At 42.8% G+C, this 22,758-nt stretch overlaps 1 protein-coding gene across 5 annotated transcripts in view; it reads left to right on the top strand.

The window, feature by feature from the left end:
* Nucleotides 1-22,758, top strand: part of LOC126418908 (dehydrogenase/reductase SDR family member 11-like) — a 290,829-nt gene that overhangs the window by 7,122 nt on the left and 260,949 nt on the right. For all 5 annotated transcript variants that reach the window (XM_050085929.1, XM_050085926.1, XM_050085930.1 and 2 more), the window contains exon 2: nt 11,327-11,489. In XM_050085929.1, the coding sequence (XP_049941886.1) occupies nt 11,327-11,489 (163 nt within the window). The remainder of the gene's footprint in view (nt 1-11,326; nt 11,490-22,758) is intronic.

Raw genomic sequence — 22,758 nt, 5'->3', positions numbered from 1 at the left:
TTTTCTTTGGATTTCTTTAATGCTTGCTCATTGTACAGATTCAATAACATCTGGGACAGCTCCAACCTTGTTGCAATTCGTCCTCACCCACCACATCCCTTCATGCCTCTCGACTCTTATAACTGCCCTGTAGTTTATATTTTCTCTTTTTATCTTAGTCGTCTTCTGACTGGTTTGATGCGACCTGTTACGAATTCCTCTGCTGTGCCAACCTTTTCATATCAAAGTAAAACTTGTAAGTAGGCTGTTTATGTTTCCTTATTGGTAACGCCACGTAGCGCTCTGTATGTGCTGTGTGCAGTCTGTGGCTAGTTTGCATTGTTGTATGCCATTGTAGTGTTGGGCAGCGGCAGCTGGATGTGAACAGCGCGTAGCGTTGCGCAGTTGGAGGTGAGCCGCCGGTAGTGGTGGATGTGGAGAGAGAAATGGCGGAGTTTTGATATTTGTAAGAATGGATGTTATGAACTCCTATATAAATTATGACTTGATGATATTAAGGTAAATACATTGTTTGTTCTCTATTAAAATCTTTCATTTGCTAACTATGCCTATCAGTAGTTAGTGCCATCCTTAGTTTGAATCTGTTATTTAGCTGGCAGTAGTGGCGCTCGCTGTATTGCAGTAGTTCGAGTAACCACGATTTTTGTGAGGTAAGTGATTTGTGAAACGTATAGGTTAATGTTAGTCATGGCCATTCTTTTGTAGGGATTTCTGAAAGTCAGATTGCGTTGCGCTAAAAAAAATATTGTGTATCAGTTAAAGCACAGTCATGCATAAATTTTTCTAAAGGGACGTTTCAAACTTCCAACCTACTTCCTCAATTATTTACTGGATGTAGCCCACTCTCCGTGTTTCTCCGCAGCTTACACCCTCTACAGCTCCCTGTAATGCCATGAAGGTTATTCCCTGATGTCGTAACGGATGTCCTGTCCTAATGTCCCTTCTCTTGTCAGTGTTTTCCATGTATTCCATTCCTCGCCGATTCTGCGGAAAACTTCCGCTTCCTTATTTCATCGGTTCTCCTGATTTACTCTTCTGCAACACCACACCTGAAATGTGTCTGTTTTGTTCCGGTCCCATAGTCCACGTCTCACTGCCTTACAATGCTGTGCTCGAACCGTACTTTCTCAGCAATTTCTTCCTCAACCTAAAACTTCTGTTCGATACTGTGTGAGCGTGGGGTTGATCTTCTGTTATTTTGCGCAACGGATTGATCTGAGATGTATCCTCTACCCTGTGGCTCCTGCAAGATGCAATTTCCACCACCACACTATTACAGAAGTCAACAGACTTGCCAAAAACTTGAACGCAAATCGATGGATGAAAAAATCTGTACTCCATGAAACTTCTGAATCAACTCTTCCAATTTCTCTGGTCTATCTGTTATAATTGTATTTATTTGTCTTGAATCGAGTACCAAACGTATGATCCCATCCTTCTTACTTACAACGTGTATGGGTTAATTATATGGTGACTTGGCGGGTTCAATTATGTCATCATCGAAAATTTTTCTGATTTCAAGAAATACTTGCTCTCGATAACTATATGGTATGGAATAAGGTGGAACACAAAAGGGTTTATGATCTTTGACCTCAAATTTGTATTGAAAATCTTTAATGGTACCTGTTTTGGTGCAAATACCTCCGCATGTGATCTCAGTATGCCTGCTAAATTTTTTTTATCGTGGAGCGAAATATCATCTGTTTCCTCTATCTTCTTACTAATTTCTTGATGAATTTCTTCTATTATTTTTGGTGGGAGTGGGTCAAGGTTTTCCTCAAACTTATATCTAGGGTGTCTCTCCTCCTCTATTTCGTTCCCTTTTTGACTTAAATGCAATTGCTTTACTTTTCCCTGTTCTGTTTCATCGTTCAAAGTTTGAATAAAATATAGTATTACATCATCTACGAAGCCTTGTGGTATGCAAATGTGAACCTTACGCCCATTAATGAAATCTACACCGATTATCATATCAGCCATAAGTTTTGGTACTATTATAAAATTGTTTTCAAATTCGTAACCTTGGCATGTTTCACCTCTGTTGCAATTTTTCCTAAGGCTCCAAAAACTCTTATCCTTTTTGTCCTTAAAATCGGTAATTCTTTCTCTCTATTGCACCTTTCAAATAGGCTTTCTGATATAGCCGTCACTTGATTCCCACTATCTATGATTGCTTGTGTCGTGATTTCACCAATGTTTATCTTTAATATGGGTTGTATAATTGTGGATGTTACGATTTCCTTTTCTTGCATCAAATCCTCTGCTATAGATTCATTGCTTAACCTGTGGATAATTGTACATTCCCTTTGTGTTCGTGTTTGCTTTGGTGTTAACTCCGTGAGCAAAACCGTTTGCGACCTATCTACCTCTTTTCGTCTGTTTTCGAGCTCCTGTCTCTCCTTTTATTTCATTTCCAAACATTCCCAAATGTACTCTCTCTCTCTCTCTCTATCTCCTCATAGTCACCCATGTTGTACATATTAAACGTCTTTTGTGTTTGTGGCGTCTGTGTTTTGTTTTTATCTAGGATACTCTGCTCTGTTTTATCGCGTCCGTTTACTTGCTTCTCGTCAAATATATTGCTAAGTCCGGTTAGCAATTCTTCGTCGCTTAATTCTTTAATACACGGAAGTGGTGGCAGTTCATCCTCGCTTTCAGAATTTTCCCATTCTACGCTGTTTTCCCAAGCTATGTAGTTTAAATCGAGTGTATCTGGTGCTGACTCTTTGTCGGAAATTTTCGTAAGTCCCTGTTTGTCTGAATTTTGACTATTTTCAGTTTTTTCTAATTTTGATCTAGCTACTTCCAAAACATGTCCTTTTTTGACTGTCTTAATGAATGGACGTCAGTTTGCCTAACGTCTCCCGGATTTTCCCGTCAATCTTTACGTTTTTCAGGATTTGGTGGCCTGATTTCTACTTCTGGTTTCCCTTTGCTGTGTTGTTCTTGTCTCTGTGGATCATAATTTCCTCGGTAGTTATTCGCGCCTTGCTCTGCCAGTTGCTGTTTCTAACATCCTGACCTCTTTCAAAGCACCCTTGACCTTTAGCATTTTGATTCCTATCCGCCACTGTATGAGTGTCCATTACCGTTCCTATTTCGGCACCAATTATTCTGGTTATCGTTTCTATGCCAATTGTCTCCATTGTGCCACTGTCTCCTGAAATTTTTGGTGTTAGGATTACGATTATTATTATTGGAATATTCGTTCCTAGTCCTTTCCTTTTGCTGTTCCCTTTCCTTTCTTTTTTCTTTCACCTCGTCTTCTTTAAACATAAATTCAAGTTCCCTTAAAACCTCCTTGAATTCTTCGGTATTTTCATTTTTTCCTACTGTCACCTGTTGATGCTTTACCGGTAATTTCATTCTACATAGACGTATCAGCTCTCCGTTACTGTATGGTTTGTCTAGGCATTGATTCTTTTTGTCCATTGTGTCAAAGAATTTTACCACGCTTTTCTCTCTTAAGTTTTCATATGGTGTCATTTGAAGTAACTCTTATTTAATTTTGTTTTGCGCCTCCTAAGACCAATTTCTTTCGAGCAATGCTGTTCTGAACTGTAGGTATGACGTACAGGTAGCCGCGATCTTTTGCATCACCTCTGCTACTGTCCCTGACATGTGTTAAAACAATGGTTCAAATGGCTCTGAGCACTATGGGACTTAACTGCTGTGGTCATCAGTCCCCTAGAACTTAGAACTACTTAAACCTAACCAACCTAAGCACATCAAACGCATCCATGCCCGAGGCAGGATTCGAACCTGCGACCGTGGCGGTCGCGCGGTTTCAGACTGTAGCGCCTAGAACCGCTCGGCCACTCCGGCCGTCGACATGTCTGCACAAATGAAGTCAAGTTTGTGAGCTGCGTTCCAGTGGTTTGGTAAGCCTACTTGAAACTGGTCGATGAATGTGCGTGCTTTCAAGCTACCGTCTTCTTCCTTGAAATGTTGAAATTTTCTGACTGTAAGGAAGTGGTCTGTATCATATCTGCTCATAACTCCGGTCTGTGGCTGATTCATGGGCTCAAATAATCTGCCACTGCTTGTGTCGTCGTGTTTATTCTCTGGTAATCTACTGCCTGTCTGCCTATTCACAATTTCCTGACTGATATCCGCGTCATATCGTATCATTGGTGAACAAAAGTGTTGTTCGTGTGTTTCTACTCTCGTCGTTCGCGGTATCGTTAGTACCTGTGCTGCTATTATGTTGTGTCATTGGATTTACTGGTTCAGTTGTCTGTCTTTCGATTGGTATCGGCTGAATGTATGTATTGCGTTTATCTAGATACTGTGCCTGGTCCTGTGGCATGTCATGTATTACTTTAATCGGAGTTTTCTGTTTCGATTTCTGTGCGAGTGTTACGTCTAGCCTTGGTTCTATTTGAACTTTCTTAGACGGCGCGTGTTCGTGTACTGAATTAACGCTTGACGTGTCAGTTGTTTCGCTACAGGTGTAATCGGTCTCGATCTTTTCTTCGATAGTTTGTATCAACTCTGTTCGAAGCTTTTCAAACTGATCTATGTTTTTAAGTTCTATTTTATTGATCCGCTGATCAAATTTTTTCAGTGCAACCTTTGCGACCTAGCTTTGAATTGCTTGTTCTTCCGAAATTTGTATTGCTGTTCGAGCGGCTTTTTTCGTAAAACGTTCCACCTTTTTGTCAAAGTTTACGATGTCCAATGGGACCTTGTCCACGTCAGTGCGAAATTGCTGCTGACCTTGTGTTAGTACCTGAATTCTTTCTCTAGATTCTTTCGCGTCTTTGTTTATCTGAGGGATCTGACTATCAATTCTGGCGATCCATCTGGATTTTAACCTGTTGGATTTGTGTCTTAATCTCTTGTCTCAAGTTCTGATTATATTGTTGGATCTGATTGTCCTGTTTTAATATCTGATTATCCTGTTTCAATTTCTGATACTGTTTTGTTATCTGTGTATTCTGTTTCGTCATACTAGCATTCATTTTTTGTAACATCTCCATGATCGCGTCCTGTCCTGTAACACTACCTTCTGCTGAACTATGTATTTTACTATGTATTTTCTATTCTGTCTGTTACGTCGTTTACTGGGCTATGCTGTGGCGTTTCTAAGTTTGATAACTACAATAACCCATGGTGTCTGTATTGAGGACTATTTAAGTTTGTCATTGAACCATTACGTGGCGCAAACAACTCCGCATTCTGCCCTCTCTGTTGTGAATGTCTTGTGTTTTCAGGTACAGTTGCGTCTGTTACGGAACCTTTTCGTGGCGCTCGTAACTCCGCAAAATCCTGTATCTGTTGTTTAGGCATATTTAGAATGTGTACGATAGGTTCGACGTATTCTAAATGTCCCCCCTCTTCCTCACTGTCTACTTCTCTTTGAACGTTGGCTAACTTCCGGTTCATTGACTGTATTGACGCGTATTCTGTCCCTGAATATGCGGCAAACAAACGCGTTTCCTGTGCTCTTTTCGCTTCTAATCTTTGCCATTTCCTACGTGATCTGTCTATTTCTGGCTCAGAATGTGCCCTACCTGGGATTTCATATTCTGGAAATTTGATGTTCTCGTCCCCTCGATTCCCATCTGTCTGATCTGTCTCAGTTTCATCCCAGTCTAACTGCGCCTGCTGATTCTGCAGCTCCCCCACTGTCCTATTCTCTGATTCACCGTCTGTCCTATTCTCATATTCACCTTCTGTCCTATTGTCAATAAGCTCGTTTACTTGCTGTCTATCTGGTTGATTCTCCCCCATCTTGACTTCTTGCTGTTTCTCACGTAACCTTTTGGCTTGTGCTCTCGTTAACATGGAAATTCTTTCAACACACCACAACCCTGTCTACACAAAACTGTACGACCACTTAGCAGTTGGTTGAACCAACAACAACGTCGTGACCTCTCGGCTAATGTTCTGTCTGCTCTGCTACAGTCTCCAATCTCTACCTGTGAGCTTTAAAAGGGAGTAAAATGTTATTTCTTAATTCTAACTTATATGATGCTGCATCACATTACGTCTCTGAGTCTGTGCCTATCACCTGAAAATCCTATGCCCTAACAGCTACACAAAAATCTTAAAAAAAATTCAAAATTTTCCAACACAATAACACACGCCCTTTTCTCTACAATTCTGCTTCCTTCACTACCTGTATCTATTCTGATCCCAATCTTTGAAAGTAGCTCTTTAATACATGAAAGAAAATTATTCAAAGTGCTACTGCTGCGACCTGCTGTACCTAACTATGCTGACGCTTTCCTATCCTGGTAGCTTACCTATTTTACCTATCGTGGCAGGGTCGCCATTTTCTGTGAGCGTGGGGTTGATCTTCTCTTATTTTGCGCAACTGATTAATCAGAGATGTACCCTTTACCCTGTGGCTCCTCCAAGATGTAATTTCCACCCCCACACTACTACAGAAGTCAGACAGACGCTCCTAACGTTCTAAAGAGAGATGCCTGAAAAATTTTCAGCAATAAATATCGTCTGGAGTCGTCTGCTGTAAGGAAATGACAAAAACATTCACAAAATTTCTTACGTAACTAGTGGGACACTTGGGTACTGGTGTAGTGCTAGTTAGTGTAAGAAAAACACGGAACTAACGAAAATTATTATTTATTTTGCAAAAATTTTGAGAAATCACAATGGCACTTTTAGTTATTAATTGAACAAGCTATATCCTGGTTCTTTTCGGAATGTGAAGTTACCTCTCAAGGACAGGATTCGCTAATGAAATTTCTATACAAAGTTTAAGATTGTTATTGACTTGGCAGAATGGCTGAGAGCCATGCCTACTCAACTTGAATAATCATTCGTTAGAAAGTTGCTAGGTACGGTCGAGGCTGTCGCATGTGAAATTCAGTGAAGGGTACTGTTGTGGAGGAAATATGGGGCTCGCAATAGCTGTAGCGCACAATACTGTAAGTTGCGATGACTGCTGTCTGCGCCACTCGCTGCTGACAAATAAGATAACTGTCGTTCTATCCGGATTGACCTTCGCCATTCAAACTCTCCCTATGCCTTGATGAAGTCAAGGACTCCTATTCGCCCCTAGTTTAACTATTGGCATGGTACACCGGTCAGATAACCAGTCCACTGCGAAGCCACTCAAAAATTCTCTCCCAGGCGTTTAAGTATAATTCTGTCCGCTCACACCGCACAATAAGTATGTCGACCAACACAGTGAACAATGCTTAATCGCAAGGACTCAGTATAGAGTCGCACTTCGATTCGCTCTCAACAGAGGAGCTCTCCCAGTGAAGTACTGAGGAGAGACTTGTTCCTCGCTCTTTCAGTACACGTACGAGCGCAAACGCTCTCGTTACGTGTTCTCGCTCCAAGAGCGACACCGGAACGGCCCCTCTCCATGCCAGACGTGAAGGGGTATATCTTTCGGTCTCTTCCATTACTCCTTCAGCTCAAGGCGTCAGAAATATCGTCTGCAACCAGCATTGCTCCTCTAAAACAGGAGGACGACGTTTCGTTTAAGGCGACCAATCCGGAAATCTGTAGCATTGGCGTTTGGTTTTTGCTGTCTCCCTGTAAAAATCTCTGAAACTGCGTGCTATGTGCAAAGAATGCGTAGGCTGGCCGCTCCCACACAATGTAGCGGAATTTGCTTTTAAGCCGAACACGGGGGCGTTCCTCCTTTCCCTCGGGCAAACGCTGTCGACTCCACGGGCGGTCACCAGCCTACATAGACAGGCTGAGTCGTCCTCTGAAGGGACCGGCGTCCCATTGTGCGGTTTCGCTCCCGAACTAAAAGCTCCTGTGGCTATCGTGTCTGGAATGTATGTGTGTACACCAGCCTCGAGTATTTCAACCCCGGTGCGCTTACTTGTTATTTGCACATCATTTACATGAATTCATACAATATGGACTTTATCTTATCTAGTTTCAGTTCGAATGAAGCGTCTTGATGTGTGGAATATTATTTTGAGGGCGGAATATGTAAGCAGTGAAGGTCAGGAGACCATGACGTCTTACAACTGGCAGACTTCTCTTGTCCAGGAAAAAAGCCATTTTGCCACTGCTGTGATGCTTTGTATGTCCTTCTTGTTCCATGTATCATGGGCTACTTCGCTGCCTAGGTAGCAGAATTCTTTATCTGCTCTGTGAGCTCCAATTGTGATGTTAAAACCGTCGCTGTTCTCATTTCTGCTACTTCTCATTACTTTCGTCTTTCCTCGTTTTACTCTCAATCCATATTCTGTACTCATTAGACTGTTCATTCCATTCACCACACCTTGTACTTCTTCTTCACTTTCACTGAGAATAGCAAGGTTATCAGCGAATTGTGCGATAGTCCTCTTACTTGTCAACTCTTGCAACATTGGGAACTGTGTGGATGATATTTTTTCAGTCTGATACATTCTACACACCAATGTGAATAATCGTTTTGTTGCCACTTCCCGCAATGATTTTAGATTCTAATAATGGATCCCATATTTCTTCTCTATCGATTCCTGTTTCTTTTTGTATCACGTCATCAGATAAATCCTCACCCTCACCGAGGCCTTCAATGTACTTTTTCCATCTGTCTGCTCTGTCCTCTGCATTTTACAGTGGAATTACAATAGCGTCATAATGTTAAGGCCCTTAAGCTTCAGCCTACTCTTCATGACTTCTAAATTCTGATCTGAATCTATATCTGCTCTCGGAGGCGCCTTACAATCTCGTATATGACTTCCGAATCTCTGCGTACATCCGTTATAGCATTTTCTGCTGTTGATATTACCCTGTACTCATCTGACAGAAATCCTTGACCTCTGTGGATTTGACTTCACTAACCCCTACTATGTTTTCAAAAGCTTTCCCTAACTCTACAAATGCTATAAACATTGGGTTGCCTTTCCTTAATCTATCTTCCAAGACAAGCAGTAGGGTCAGTACTGCGTCGCATGATCCTACGAGTTTCTGGAATCCAAACTGATCTTCCCCGACATCGGTTCCTGCCAGTTTTCGCATTCTTCTGTAAAGAATTCGTGTTAGAATTTTGAGTCATGACTTATAAGACTGATAGTTCGGTGATATTCACACCTCACAACACCAGCTTTCTTTGGAATGGCAATTATTTGGTGAAGTCTGAGGGTATTCCGCCTGTCCCACACATCTTGCACAGGAGGTGGAATAATTTCGTCATGGCTAGCTCTCCCAACGATATCAGCAGATCTGACAGAGTGTCATCTACAGCATTGGGGGGGGGGGGGGGGGAGTTCTTCCGATTTACGTCTTTCACTGCTCTGTTGAAGTCTGCTGGCAGCATCATATCTTCCATCTCAGCTTAATACCTGTCCTCTTTGTATAATATTACCTTCAAGTTCATTTATCTTGTCTAGCCCCTCTTTATACTCCTTCTACCTTTGAGTTTTCCATTCTTGGTGCTTCTTCTTCTTTCAGTTTACCTATAGGCATTGTATATCTTTCTACATAATATCTTTCAACATAATATCTACAGGCTGTCTCCGTAAGATCGTGTAAAAATTTGATAGGACATACAGAATGCTCCACTGAACAATTTGAGGTAGGGAACCTCGGGTCAGAGAATCATGATTAAGTAGATATTAGGAATAAAATCACAGTACTGTGTACTTTTTTATTTACATTGCACTCCGTCTTCAGTTCACAAGTGGGCCATCGGGACTATCCGACTGCCATGTCATCCTCAGCTGAGGATGCGGATAGGAGGGGCGTGTGGTTAGCACACCACTCTCCCGGTCGTTATGGCTTTCTGTGGCCGCAACCGCTACTATTCGGTCGAGTAGCTCCTCAATTGGCATCACGAGGCTGAGTGCAATCCGAGAAATGCATGGTGGCCCGGATGGTCACCCATCCAAGTGCCGGCTATGCCCGAAGCACTTAACTTCGGTGATCTGACGGGAACCGGTGTATCCACTGCGGCAAGGCCGTTGCTTTTTTATTTACATTCGTTACAGTTAGCTGCAAATACCATCATTGACACAATGAACGTACCATTTGTGCTGTATCTTATAATATGTACTGAAACCAACCTCAATGCAAGCATGACGTCGGTGAACAAGATTCTGACGCATCCTGACAAATATCCATGGTGTGATCCTCACGCTGCCAGGTCCATCGTTTCTTCTTTCCAATGAACCAGTCTCCCCCATTCATCTATCGAGAGAAATAAACACTCCTCGTAACGGATGATGCCTGTTAAGAAATCGTTCCCTGTACATCCTTTCAGCAGCGAGAGCATTGCAACATACTTCCCTATACGCAAGGTGCAGGTCAGTGAGTTGTGCGAAACTACACCAGTACTGCTCCACCGTATTGTACTGTACGTCTCTGAACAGCACTGAGTAATGAATGGGTCTGTCGTGACCCTTAGCGGTCTCTGTCATGGGACTATGTAAATACGATACAACAGAGCCACCTTACGGCCAAGTAAAGTAAACAAAACCGGCATCGTGACTTCCTGGTAATCAAAGTCGTCCTCCTTGTTTCCTTTCAGGAAATAAGGAATGTACAAGTAAATAAACAACACAGTACGTAGTCAATAAAATTCTTCTGGGTTTGAGGCCAGAATTTTATTGACTATGACAAAGGCCGCGGAAGCCTACGTTTATATTTAACACATTTAGTTGTAAACAAGCTGCAAAACAGTAATGCTAGACAAAGCGGTAACAAGTTTACTTCAATATCTTGTTAAGCTGGCTTCTCCGACTCCAAGTTCCTTACCTCAAATTGTTCACTCGCGCATTCTCTATGTCCTGTTAAATTTTTGCACGCTCTTACGGAAACACCCAATAGATAAGATATCTTGGCTAAATGACATAAAAGTTCATGGTAAAACTGAGGAGGCAGCAATCTTCTCTAAAAGTAGCAACTTTCCTGCCAATTTACACGACGGCGTAAGTGTGAATAGCATTATGTAGTAGACTGGTAGCTTATTGATAATGTTTCTACATCTACATCTACGTCCATAATGTGCAGACCACTGTGAAGTCCATGGCAGAGGGTACTTTCCATTTTACCTATTACAATGGCCTTTTCCGCTCTCATGTGCCCGCTGCAGTTAATCTCATCCTACCTTCGCGATCACTACGGGAGGGATACATTGAAGGCTGTAGTGTATTCACAGATTCCTCTCTTAAAGTTGCTTCTGGAAATTTACTAGCTAGTCTCTCATGGAATAGTTTGCGTCTATGTTCAGGCGTTCGCCAATACAGGCCTTTCATCATCTCCGTCATGGCCTCCTGCGACTATTCGCTCTGGCCTTTGTATACATTCCATATCCTCTGTTAGTTTTGAGGTAAGCTTTTAATTTGCAAATATTTGTTGTTTACGGAGCGATGAAGTTTTAAAGCTGTGTCTTGTGTCTGCGCAGGCACTGGAACTGAAAGATGCCCCTGGGAAGCTGTACCCTTTGCAAGGGGACGTCAGCAGAGAGGACAGCATCCTTGCGGCTTTCAAGTGGATCAAAGATAATCTGTCAGGCGTTGACATCCTCGTCAACAACGCTGCGATTCTAATTGATGAGGAACTGACATGTAAGTATGAAACTCCGTGTACAAGTGTTTTTAGAAATGTCCTGAACATTTGGTACGAATGAAATATGTAGCAGAAGGTCGTTTACGAAGTACTTACTATCGTAAGCATACTAGATACAACTAATACGTTCGCTGAATCGTTCCGTAAAAGAACGGAATGGAAATATAAAATTTATTTAATATTATTTACTTACTTACTTATTACATTTTAGCATATCAAGCACAACATAAACACAAGCTCTTGTCACACTCTCACAAATTATTACAATGAACTGCATTTTTTCGCTATACATTGGCAACTAATGATCCAATATGCATTAATACACCCAAAACAGTACTACTCCCCATCAACATAACTATTTCTACTGTTAACAATGACTATACCTATCACCATTCCTAAATGTGTGTACAGCTGTTATTATCCCAGAATGTTTTTCCTTCCTATCTATCACTAGTATAAACAACAAATAACTGAAACAAATTATAAACAGTAATAACACCAGTTTCTTTAAGAACGAAGTCTTTTGCCGACGATACTGTTGCATAAAACTTTCTAGGGCTTCAGGCCACGCCGTGTCAGGGTAAAATCCCGAGCTTTTGACGATTACCTCCCCTTTTTTTGTATGTTCATCGTTCTGATTGGAGGTTTAAGGGTTTCTCGGTCGTCCACTTGTATAATAAAATGGAACGCCTACATCCATCCTTACGATGTTATTTATCATATGGCTACCAGTTTAGGTACATCAGTATACGATCTTCAGGCCTTAACTGACGGTGATATGGTTAACTCCAATCGTATACACGATTCCACAGTGGCAGTCTGGTAGTTGATGGTTGGAGCCACGACGTGGTTGTTACAGGTAGTCTGCGGAAACCAGTTCAGAAATGTTGCCCAATGATCAATTGGTACTTGACTGTTGGACACACTACATTGTTGTTATAGGTAGTCTGAAATAATCGGGTTTAGACATGTTGGTCACTGATGAATCATGTATACGATTGGAGTTAAGGCATGAAGATGGTCTGCTGAAGCACATCTTTGCGGGTGCCGAGCGCGGTTGGGCCACCCTCTCCCCAAAGGGAGTGGCGGGTTCAGCGGCGTTCGCGGCGCACGAGGCGGCGGGTCAATGTGGAGGCTGGCCGTGTGGCATCGCCCGCTCTGCCTGTGAGTGGACATGTGCCGCTCCTTCAGCAAGTTCCGAGCAGGCACACAGGGGGAGGTGTTTATTAGATATTGGGAGCTCCAACGTTAGGCGGGTGATGGAGCCCCTTAGGGAAATAGCGGAAAGGTTGGGGAAGAAGGCCAGTGTTCACCCTGTCTGCTTGCCGGGGGGTCTCATCCGAGATGTGGAGGAGGCCCTGCCGGCGGCGATAGAGAGCACTGGGTGCACCCGACTGCAAATTGTTGCTCATGTCGGCACCAATGACTCCTGCCGTCTGGGTTCAGAGGTCATCCTCAGTTCGTACAGGCGGTTGGCGGAATTGGTGAAGGCGGAAAGCCTCGCTCGCGGGGTGGAATATGAGCTAACTATTTGTAGTATCGTTCCCAGAACCGATCGCGGTCCTCTGGTTTGGAGCCGTGTAGAAGGCTTAAACCAGAGGCTCATACGATTCTGCGGAGATCTGGGGTGCAAATTTCGCGACCTCCGCTATCGGGTGGAGAAATGTAGGGTCCCCCTGAATAGGTCAGACGGGCACTAAACACCGGAAGCGGCTAAAAGCATAGCAGAGTACGTGTAGACTGCACATGTGAGATTTTTAGGTTAGAGAATTCCCTCCCTAGGCCCGACAAGACGCCTCCTGAGACGTGGCGAGGTAGGAGTAGGGAAAATGCAAAAAATGGTTCAAATGGCTCTGAGCACTATGGGACTTCTGTGGTCATCAGTCCCCTAGAACTTAGAACTACTTAAACCTAACTAACCTAAGGACATCACACACATCCATGCCCGAGGCAGGATTCGAACCTGCGACCGTAGCAGTCACGCGGTTCCGGACTGAGCGCCTTAACCGCGGGACCACCGCGGCCGGCAGGGAAAATGCAACAGGGAATAACAATATTAATGTGCTAATAGTAAACTGCAGGAGTGTCTATAGAAAGGTCCCAGAACTGCTCTAATTAATAAACGGTCACAATGCCCATATAGTACTAGGGACAGAAAGTTGGCTGAAACCAGAAGTAAACAGTAATGAAATCCTAAACTCAGATTGGAATGTATACCGCAGAGACAGGCTGGACAGTGAAGGGGGAGGATTGTTTCTAACGATAAGAGGTGCAATAGTATCGAAGGAAATTGACGGAGATCCGAAATGTGAAATAATTTGGGTGAAGATCACGGTTAAAGCAGGCTCAGACATGGTAATTGGATGTCTCTATAGGCCACCTGGCTCAGCAGCTGTTGTGGCTGAGCACCTGAAGGATAATTTGGAAAATATTTCGAGTAGATTTCCCCACCATATTATAGTTCTGGGTGGAGATTTTAATTTGCCGGATATAGACTGGGAGACTCAAACGTCCATAACGGGTGGCAGGGACAAAGAAACCAGTGAAATTTTTTTAAGTGCTTTATCTGAAAACTACCTTGAGCAGTTAAACAGAGAACCGACTCATGACGATAACATATTAGACCTTCTGGTGACAAACAGACCCGAACTATTTGAAACAGTTAACGCAGAACAGGGAACCAGCGATCATAAAGCGTTACTGCATCGATGATTTCAGCCGTAAATAGAAATATTGAAAAAGGTAGGAAGATTTTTCTGTTTAGGAAAAGTGACAAAAAGCAGATTACAGAGTATCTGACGGCTCAACACAAAGGTTTTGTCTCAAGTACAGATAGTGTTGAGGATCAGTGGACAAAGTTCAAACCCATCGTACAATATATGTTGGATGAGTATGTGCCAAGCAAGATCGTAAGAGATGGAAAAGAGCCACCGTGGTACAACAACCGAGTTAGAAAACTGCTGCGGAAGCAAAGGGAACTTCACAGCAAACGTAAACATAGCCAAAGCCTTGCAGACAAACAAATATTACGCGAAGCGAAATGTAGTGTGAGGAGGGCTATGCGAGAGGCGCTCAATGAATTCGAAAGTAAAGTTCTATGTACTGACTTGGCAGAAAATCCCAAGAAATTTTGGTCTTATATCAAAGCGGTAGGTGGATCAAAACAATACGTCCAGACACTCTGTGACCAAAATGGTACTGAAACAGAGGATGACGGACTAAAGGCCGAAATACTAAATGTCTTTTTCCAAAGCTGTTTCACAGAGGAAGACTGCACTGTAGTTCCTTCTCTAGTTTGTCGCACAGATGACAAAATGGTAGATATCGAAATAGACGACAGAGGGATAGAGAAACAATTAAAATCGCTCAAAAGAGGAAAGGCCGCTGGACCTGATGGGATACCAGTTCGATTTTACACGGAGTACGCGAAGGAACTTGCCCACCTTCTTGCAGTGGTGTACCGTAGGTCTCTAAAAGAGCGTAGCGTTCCAAAGGATTGGAAAAGGGCACAAGTCATCCCCGCTTTCAAGAAGGGACGTCGAACAGAAGTTCAGAACTTTTTTTTTGGTCATCAGTCTACTGACTGGTTTGATGCGGCCCGCCACGAATTTATTTCCCGTGCTAACCTCTTCATCTCAGAGTAGCACTTGCAACCTACGTCCTCAATTATTTGCTTGACGTATTCCAATCTCTGTCTTCCTCTACAGTTTTTGCCCTCTACAGCTTTTTCTAGTACCATGGAAGTCATTCCTTCATGGCTTAGCAGATGTCCTATCATCCTGTCCCTTCTCCTTATCAGTGTTTTCCACATATTCCTTTCCTGTCCGATTCGGCGTAGAACCTCCTCATTCCTTACCTTATCAGTCCACCTAATTTTCAACATTCGTCTATAGCACCACATCTCAAATGCTTCGATTCTCTTCTGTTCCGGTTTTCCCACAGTCCATGTTTCACTACCATACAATGCTGTACTCCAGACGTACATCCTCAGAAATTTCTTCCTCAAATTAAGGCCGGTATTTGATATTAGTAGACTTCTCTTGGCCAGAAATGCTTTTTTTGCCATAGCGAAGGTTCAAATGGCTCTGAGCACTATGGGACTTAACATCTATGGTCATCAGTCCCCTAGAACTTAGAACTACTTAAACCTAACTAACCTAAGGACAGCACACAACACCCAGCCATCACGAGGCAGAGAAAATCCCTGACCCCGCCGGGAATCGAACCCGGGAACCCGGGCGTGGGAAGCTAGAACGCTACCGCACGACCACGAGATGCGGGCTTTGCCATAGCGAGTCTGCTTTTGACGTCCTCCTTGCTCCGTCCGTCATTGGTTATTTTACTGCCTAGGTAGCAGAATTCCTTAACTTCATTGACTTCGCGACCATCAATCCTGATGTTAAGTTTCTCGCTGTTCTCATTTCTACTACTTCTCATTACCTTCGTCTTTCTCCGATTTACTCTCAAAGCATACTGTGTACTCATTAGACTGTTCATTCCGTTCAGCAGATCATTTTATTCTTCTTCACTTTCACTCAGGATAGCAATGTCATCAGCGAATCGTATCATTGATATCCTTTCACCTTATATTTTAATTCCACTCCTGAACCTTTCTTTTATTTCCATCATTGCTTCCTCGATGTACAGATTGAAGAGTAGGGGCGAAAGGCTACAGCCTTGTCTTACACCCTTCTTAATACGAGCAATTCGTTCTTGATCGTCCACTCTTATTATTCCCTCTTGGTTGTTGTACATATTGTATATGACCCGTCTCTCCCTATAGCTTACCCCTACTTTTTTCAGAATCTCGAACAGCTTGCACCATTTTATATTGTCGAACGCTTTTTCCAGGTCGACAAATCCTATGAAAGTGTCTTGATTTTTCTTTAGCCTTGCTTCCATTATTAGCCGTAACGTCAGAATTTCCTCTCTCGTCCCTTTACTTTTCCTAAAGCCAAACTGATCGTCACCTAGCGCATTCTCAATTTTCTTTTCCATTCTTCTGTATATTATTCTTGTAAGCAGCATCGATGCATGAGCTGTTAAGCTGATTGTGCGATAATTCTCGCAGTTTCAGCTCTTGTCGTCTTCGGAATTGTGTGGATGATGCTTCTCCGAAAGTCAGATGGTATATCGCCAGACTCATATATTCTACACACCAATGTGAATAGTCGTTTTTTTGCCACTTCCCCCAATGATTTTAGAAATTCTGATGGGATGTTATCTATCTCTTCTGCCTTATTTGACCGTAAGTCCTCCAAAGCTCTTTTAAATTCCGATTCTAATACTGGATCCCCTATTTCTTCTAAATCGACTCCTGTTTCTTCTTCTATCACATCAGACAAATCTTCACCCTCATAGAGGCTTTCAATGTATTCTTTCCACCTATCTGCTCTCTCCTCTGCATTTAACAGTGGAATTCCCGTTGCACTCATAATGTTACCACCGTTGCTTTTAATGTCACCAAAGGTTGTTTTCACTTTCCTGTGTGCTGAGTCTGTCCTTCCGATAATCATACCTTTTTCGATGTCTTCACATTTTTCCTGCAGCCATTTCGTCTTAGCTTCCCTGCACTTCCTATTTATTTCATTCCTCAGCGACTTGTATTTCTGTATTCCTGATTTTCCCGGAACATGTTTGTACTTCCTCCTTTCATCACTCAACTGAAGTATTTCTTCTGTTAGCCATGGTTTCTTCGCAGCTACCTTCTTTGTACCTATGTTTTCCTTCCCAACTTCTGTGATGGTCCATTTTAGAGGTGTCCATTCCTCTTCAACTGTACTGCCTGCTGCGCTATTCCTTATTGCTGTATCTATAGCGTTAGAGAACTTCAAACGTATCTCGTCATTCCTTAGTACTTCCGTATCCCACTTCTTTGCGTATTGATTCTTCCTGACTAATGTCTTGAACTTCAGCCTACTCTTCATCACTACTATATTGTGATCTGAGTCTATATCTGCTCCTGGGTACGCCTTACAATCCAGTATCTAATTTCGGAATCTCTGTCTGACCATGATGTAATCTAATTGAAATCTTCCCGTATCTCCCGGCCTTTTCCACGTATACCTCCTCCTCTTGTGATTCTTGAACAGGGTATTCGCTATTACTAGCTGAAACTTGTTACAGAACTCAATTAGTCTTTCTCCTCTTTCATTCCTTGTCCCAAGCCCATATTCTCCTGTAACCTTTTCTTCTACTCCTTCCCCTACAACTGCATTCCAGTCGCCCATGACTATTAGATTTTCGTCCCCCTTTTCATACTGCATGACCCTTTCAATATCCTCATAGACTTTCTCTATCTGTTCATCTTCAGCTTGCGACGTCGGCATGTATACCTGAACTATCGTTGTCGGTGTTGGTCTGCTGTCGATTCTGATTAGAACAACCCGGTCACTGAACTGTTCACAGTAACACACCCTCTGCCCTACCTTCCTATTCATAACGAATCCTACACCTGTTATACCATTTTCTGCTGCTGTTGATATTACCCGATACTCATCTGACCAGAAATCCTTGTCTTCCTTCCACTTCACTTCACTGACCTCTACTATATCTAGATTGAGCCTTTGCATTTCCCTTTTCAGATTTTCTAGTTTCCCTACCACGTTCAAGCTTCTGACATTCCACGCCCCGACTCGTAGAACGTTATCCTTTCGTAGATTATTCCATCTTTTTCTCATGGTAACCTCCCCCTTGGCAGTCCCCTCCCTTAGATCCGAATGGGGGACTATTCCGGAATCTTTCGCCAATGGAGAGATCATCATGACACTTCTTCAATTACAGGCCACATGTCCTGTGGATACACGTTACGTGTCTTTAATGCAGTGGTTTCCATTGCCTTCTGCATCCTCATGTCGTTGATCATTGCTGATTCTTCCGCCTTTAGGGGCAATTTCCCACCCCTAGGACAAGAGAGTGCCCTGAACCTCTATCCGCTCCTCCGCCCTCTTTGACAAGGCCGTTGGCAGAATGAGGCTGACTTCTTATGCCGGAAGTCTTCGGCCGCCAATGCTGATTATTTATCAAAATTTAGGCAGTGGCGGGGATCGAACCCGGGACCGAAGACGTATTGATTATGAATCAAAGACGCTACCCCTAGACCACGGGTTCTGTGAACTATATCTCTAACGTCGATCAGTTGTAGAATTTTGGAACACGTATTATGTTCGAGTATAATGACTTTTCTGGAGACTAGAAATCCACTCTGTAGGAATTAGCATGGGTTTCGAAAAAGACGGTCGTGTGAAACCCAGCTCGCGCTATTCGTCCACGAGACTCAGAGGGCCATAGACACGGGTTCCCAGGTAGATGCCGTGTTTCTTGCCTTCCGCAAGGCGTTCGATACAGTTCCCCACAGTCGTTTAATGAACAAAGTAAGAGCATATGGACTATCAGACCAATTGTGTGATTGGATTGAAGAGTTCCTAGATAACAGAACGCAGCATGTCATTCTCAATGGAGAGAAGTCGTCCGAAGTAAGAGTGATTTCAGGTGTGCCGCAGGGGAGTGTCATAGGACCGTTGCTATTCACAATATAGATAAATGACCTTGTGGATGACATCGGAAGTTCACTGAGGCTTTTTGCGGATGATGCTGTGGTGTATCGAGAGGTTGTAACAATGGACAATTGTACTGAAATGCAGGAGGATCTGCAGCGAATTGACGCATGGTACAGGGAATGGCAATTGAATCTCAATGTAGACAAGTGTAATGTGCTGCGAATACACAGAAAGATAGATCCCTTATCATTTAGCTACAAAATAGCAGGTCAGCAACTGGAAGCAGTTAATTCCATAAATTATCTGGGAGTGCGCATTAGGAGTGATTTAAAATGGAATGATCATGTAAAGTTGATCGTCGGTAAAGCAGATGCCAGACTGAGATTCATTGGAAGAATCCTAAGGAAATGCAATCCGAAAACAAAGGAAGTAGGTTACAGTACCCTTGTTCGCCCACTGCTTGAATACTGCTCAGCAGTGTGGGATCCGTACAAGATGGGGTTGATAGAGGAGATAGAGAGGATCCAACGGAGAGCAGCGCGCTTCGTTACAGGATCATTTAGTAATCGCGGAAGACTCTGCAGGAGAGACGCTCAGTAGCTCGGTACGGGCTTTTGTTAAAGTTTCGGGAACATATCTTCACCGAAGAGTTAAGCAGTATATTGCTCCCTCCTACGTCTATCTCGCGAAGAGACCATGAGGATATAATCAGAGAGATTAGAGCCCACACAGAAGCATACCGACAATCCTTCTTTCCACGAACAATACGAGACTGAAATAGAAGGGAGAACCGATAGAGGTACTCAAGGTACCCTCCGCCACACATCGTCAGGTGGCTTGCGGAGTATGGATGTAGATTTAGATGTAGAACTGGTAGCCATACAGTAAATAATATTGTAAGGACGGCTGTTGGTGTTCCATTTTATTACATTACCTCCACCATCTTCGTCAGAGGCAACTGACCGACAAAACTACTGCCTTGGTGACGGCTTATGACGGGTCGGAAATTACGTAATACTGTCGCAGATGGTGTCAACGTCTGCGCTGTGCTCAGCAACTGCAGATTTCTCCAGTTCTCGATTTTTAATATGCCGCTGATGTTCTGCACAGCTGTCGGAAACGATGCAGATGGACTGACCGATGTAATTGCTCGAATTTACGAAGAGGAGGCATTGCCTGCAGGGGAGCTACTGTTAAAACTAAGTTTCCGAAAACAACCACAAGTCGCACTTCGTATTTTTTATTGACCGGTTTCGCTCTTCAAATGAACAAGATCATTATCACAATATACACTGGAAAAGATAAAAATTGAGACAATACAAACAACTTAACACAGACGTTACGTAAAATACATTTCCTTATTTCAGTATGGTGACTTACGTTTAAAATTGGCTGACAGCATTAAAGATTTCCATTAAAGTTGGCTGACAGCTCTAAAGATTAATTTGGCTCTACTGTAGTACTTAAACTGCAGATAAAGGTCCACTGTTAAATGTTTTGGAAGAATTAGAAGTTTTCGTAGAAGAAAAGAAAAAGACGCCAAATTTGTTAAACGAACAAAGCGAATTTAATCTACATGGATAAGCAACCAAAATATAATACCTGCCGTATCATCCTAACAAAAATACATTTGATAACGGTAGTTTTAAATTTGTGTTTTCTAGTGTACTTTGAAAGATATTTTAATTTTTACACGTGTACTCGTATTTTGTAAAGCTAGGCAGATACGTACAGATCTGAGGTGTCTATAAACACTCTCACGAAAGAAGCGATTAATGTAAGTTTCGTTTTCTGTGATTGTAAATTATTCTTGGATATACAATACCATGGATGTTGCAACTGCCGGCCGAAGTGGCCGTGCGGTTAAAGGCGCTGCAGTCTGGAACCGCAAGACCGCTACGGTCGCAGGTTCGAATCCTGCCTCGGGCATGGATGTTTGTGATGTCCTTAGGTTAGTTAGGTTTAACTAGTTCTAAGTTCTAGGGGACTAATGACCTCAGCAGTTGAGTCCCATAGTGCTCAGAGCCATTTGAACCATTTTTTGATGTTGCAACTACTCTTCTAAAGTCGGTTTCATCTGTGGCACTGTCAATGTCAATGTCATCATTTACTACTGTATTGTAAACGTGCTTTAAATGTAAGTTTCAGTACTACAGTACATCCAAATTAATCTTCAGAACTGTCAACCAACTTTAAACCTCGGTCACCATACTGGAAGTAGAATATGCACTTTACTACTGTCAGTGTTGAGTTTTCCGTATTGTCTTAGTTTGTACCTTTTATAGTGTGCGCTCTGATAATGCTCTTGTTCATTTGAAGATCGAAACTGGTCAACAAAAAATACAAAGTGCGACTTGTGGCTGTTTTCGACAACTTCGACGTAATTGCTTTCGCACTCACAAGAGATGTTGTAAATCCCAGGGATAAAAAAAATGGTTCAAATGGCTCTGAATCCCTGGGATCCTGAGGCTGAGGCTCTTCTTAAAATGGCGTAGCTCCCCGTTTATCTTCTTAGCAGGTCGGAGAACAGGTTCTCTACCTCGTCTTCTCAGGACTGTTTTGCTGGATGTAACACTGCATAATGGAACAGGTGGTGCGACATTTCTCACGCCGCCGACGAGGTAAGACTTACCACCAGTCGCATTTTAGCCCCAGCCAAGCCGGCCAAATATAACACGAGCAGAGTAGAGGGACAGGGCTCCGTGGATTGCGTAAATATGAAGATCTTGTGGTGCTTCCGGCTGACAAGGGAAATTCCGCATTTTTTAAAATACTACTAAATATCGCAGCACAGTGGCATCGTTGTTGGAGGATAGCACGCACAGGTGCCTGAAGTGGGACCCAACTCTGCCAAAGAGCAGAAAAACGGTGTAGTTCCTGAAGAATTCTAGTCTACCACAGGATGTCATCAAAATCTTAAAACACGAGCTCCTAGACCTCCCAGGCTGTACAGATTACCTAAAGTCCACAAGGAAAGTATTCCAGTGAAGCCAATTATTAGAGGTATTGGTTCTCCTACCTAACGGCTGGCCAAATATTTAACTAAATTAATGACTCTGATACTTGGCAGCTGTGGAAGTTACATTAGAAACTCTCAACTGTTAAATGCAACATGAAAAAGATTAGAGTTGGCCCAAACAATAATTTAGTTAGCTTGGTTGTTGTCTCCGTATTTTCCAATGTTCCTGTGGAGGACATATTGAAACTGCAGCCAGAACATTTTCCTCCTGAAATGATAAAGTTATTCCGGCGTGTTACGACGACGACTTCGATGGCGGTCTTGTATGGCGTCCATGAAATGACCAATGGAATGTCTATGAGTTTCCCATTATCTCCAGCAGTGATGAACTTTTTAAGATACGCTTTGAGGAACGTGCATTAAAGTTGGCTCCCCTCTGTCCATCTTCATTTTATCGTTAGATTGGCGACACGTTTGTGGTCTGGCCACACGGCCTAGAAGTCTTGAGGACTTCCTCAAACATATGAACAGTATGCACACAAATATCCAGTTTACTGTCGAGAAAGAGAAAGGAAAAAGGCTGCCATTTTTAGATGTTTTGGAACAATTGAGATGGACGTGTCGACTCCTCAGTTTACAGCAAGCTGACGCACTGTGATTTGTTTCTTAGCGCCCAGAGTTTTCACCACCCAGTGCAGAAGAGAGTAGTTTTAAATACATTGACACACAGAGCAAGCACCATTTCTGACGAGGACCACTTGGATTTCGAAATTAATCATATGAAGCACGTGTTGAGAAAGAACGGCTATG

This window comes from Schistocerca serialis, chromosome 9, assembly GCF_023864345.2.
Source record: "Schistocerca serialis cubense isolate TAMUIC-IGC-003099 chromosome 9, iqSchSeri2.2, whole genome shotgun sequence".
Classification (NCBI taxonomy): Eukaryota; Metazoa; Arthropoda; class Insecta; order Orthoptera; family Acrididae; genus Schistocerca; species Schistocerca serialis.
This window is presented reverse-complemented; position numbering and strand designations above follow the sequence as displayed.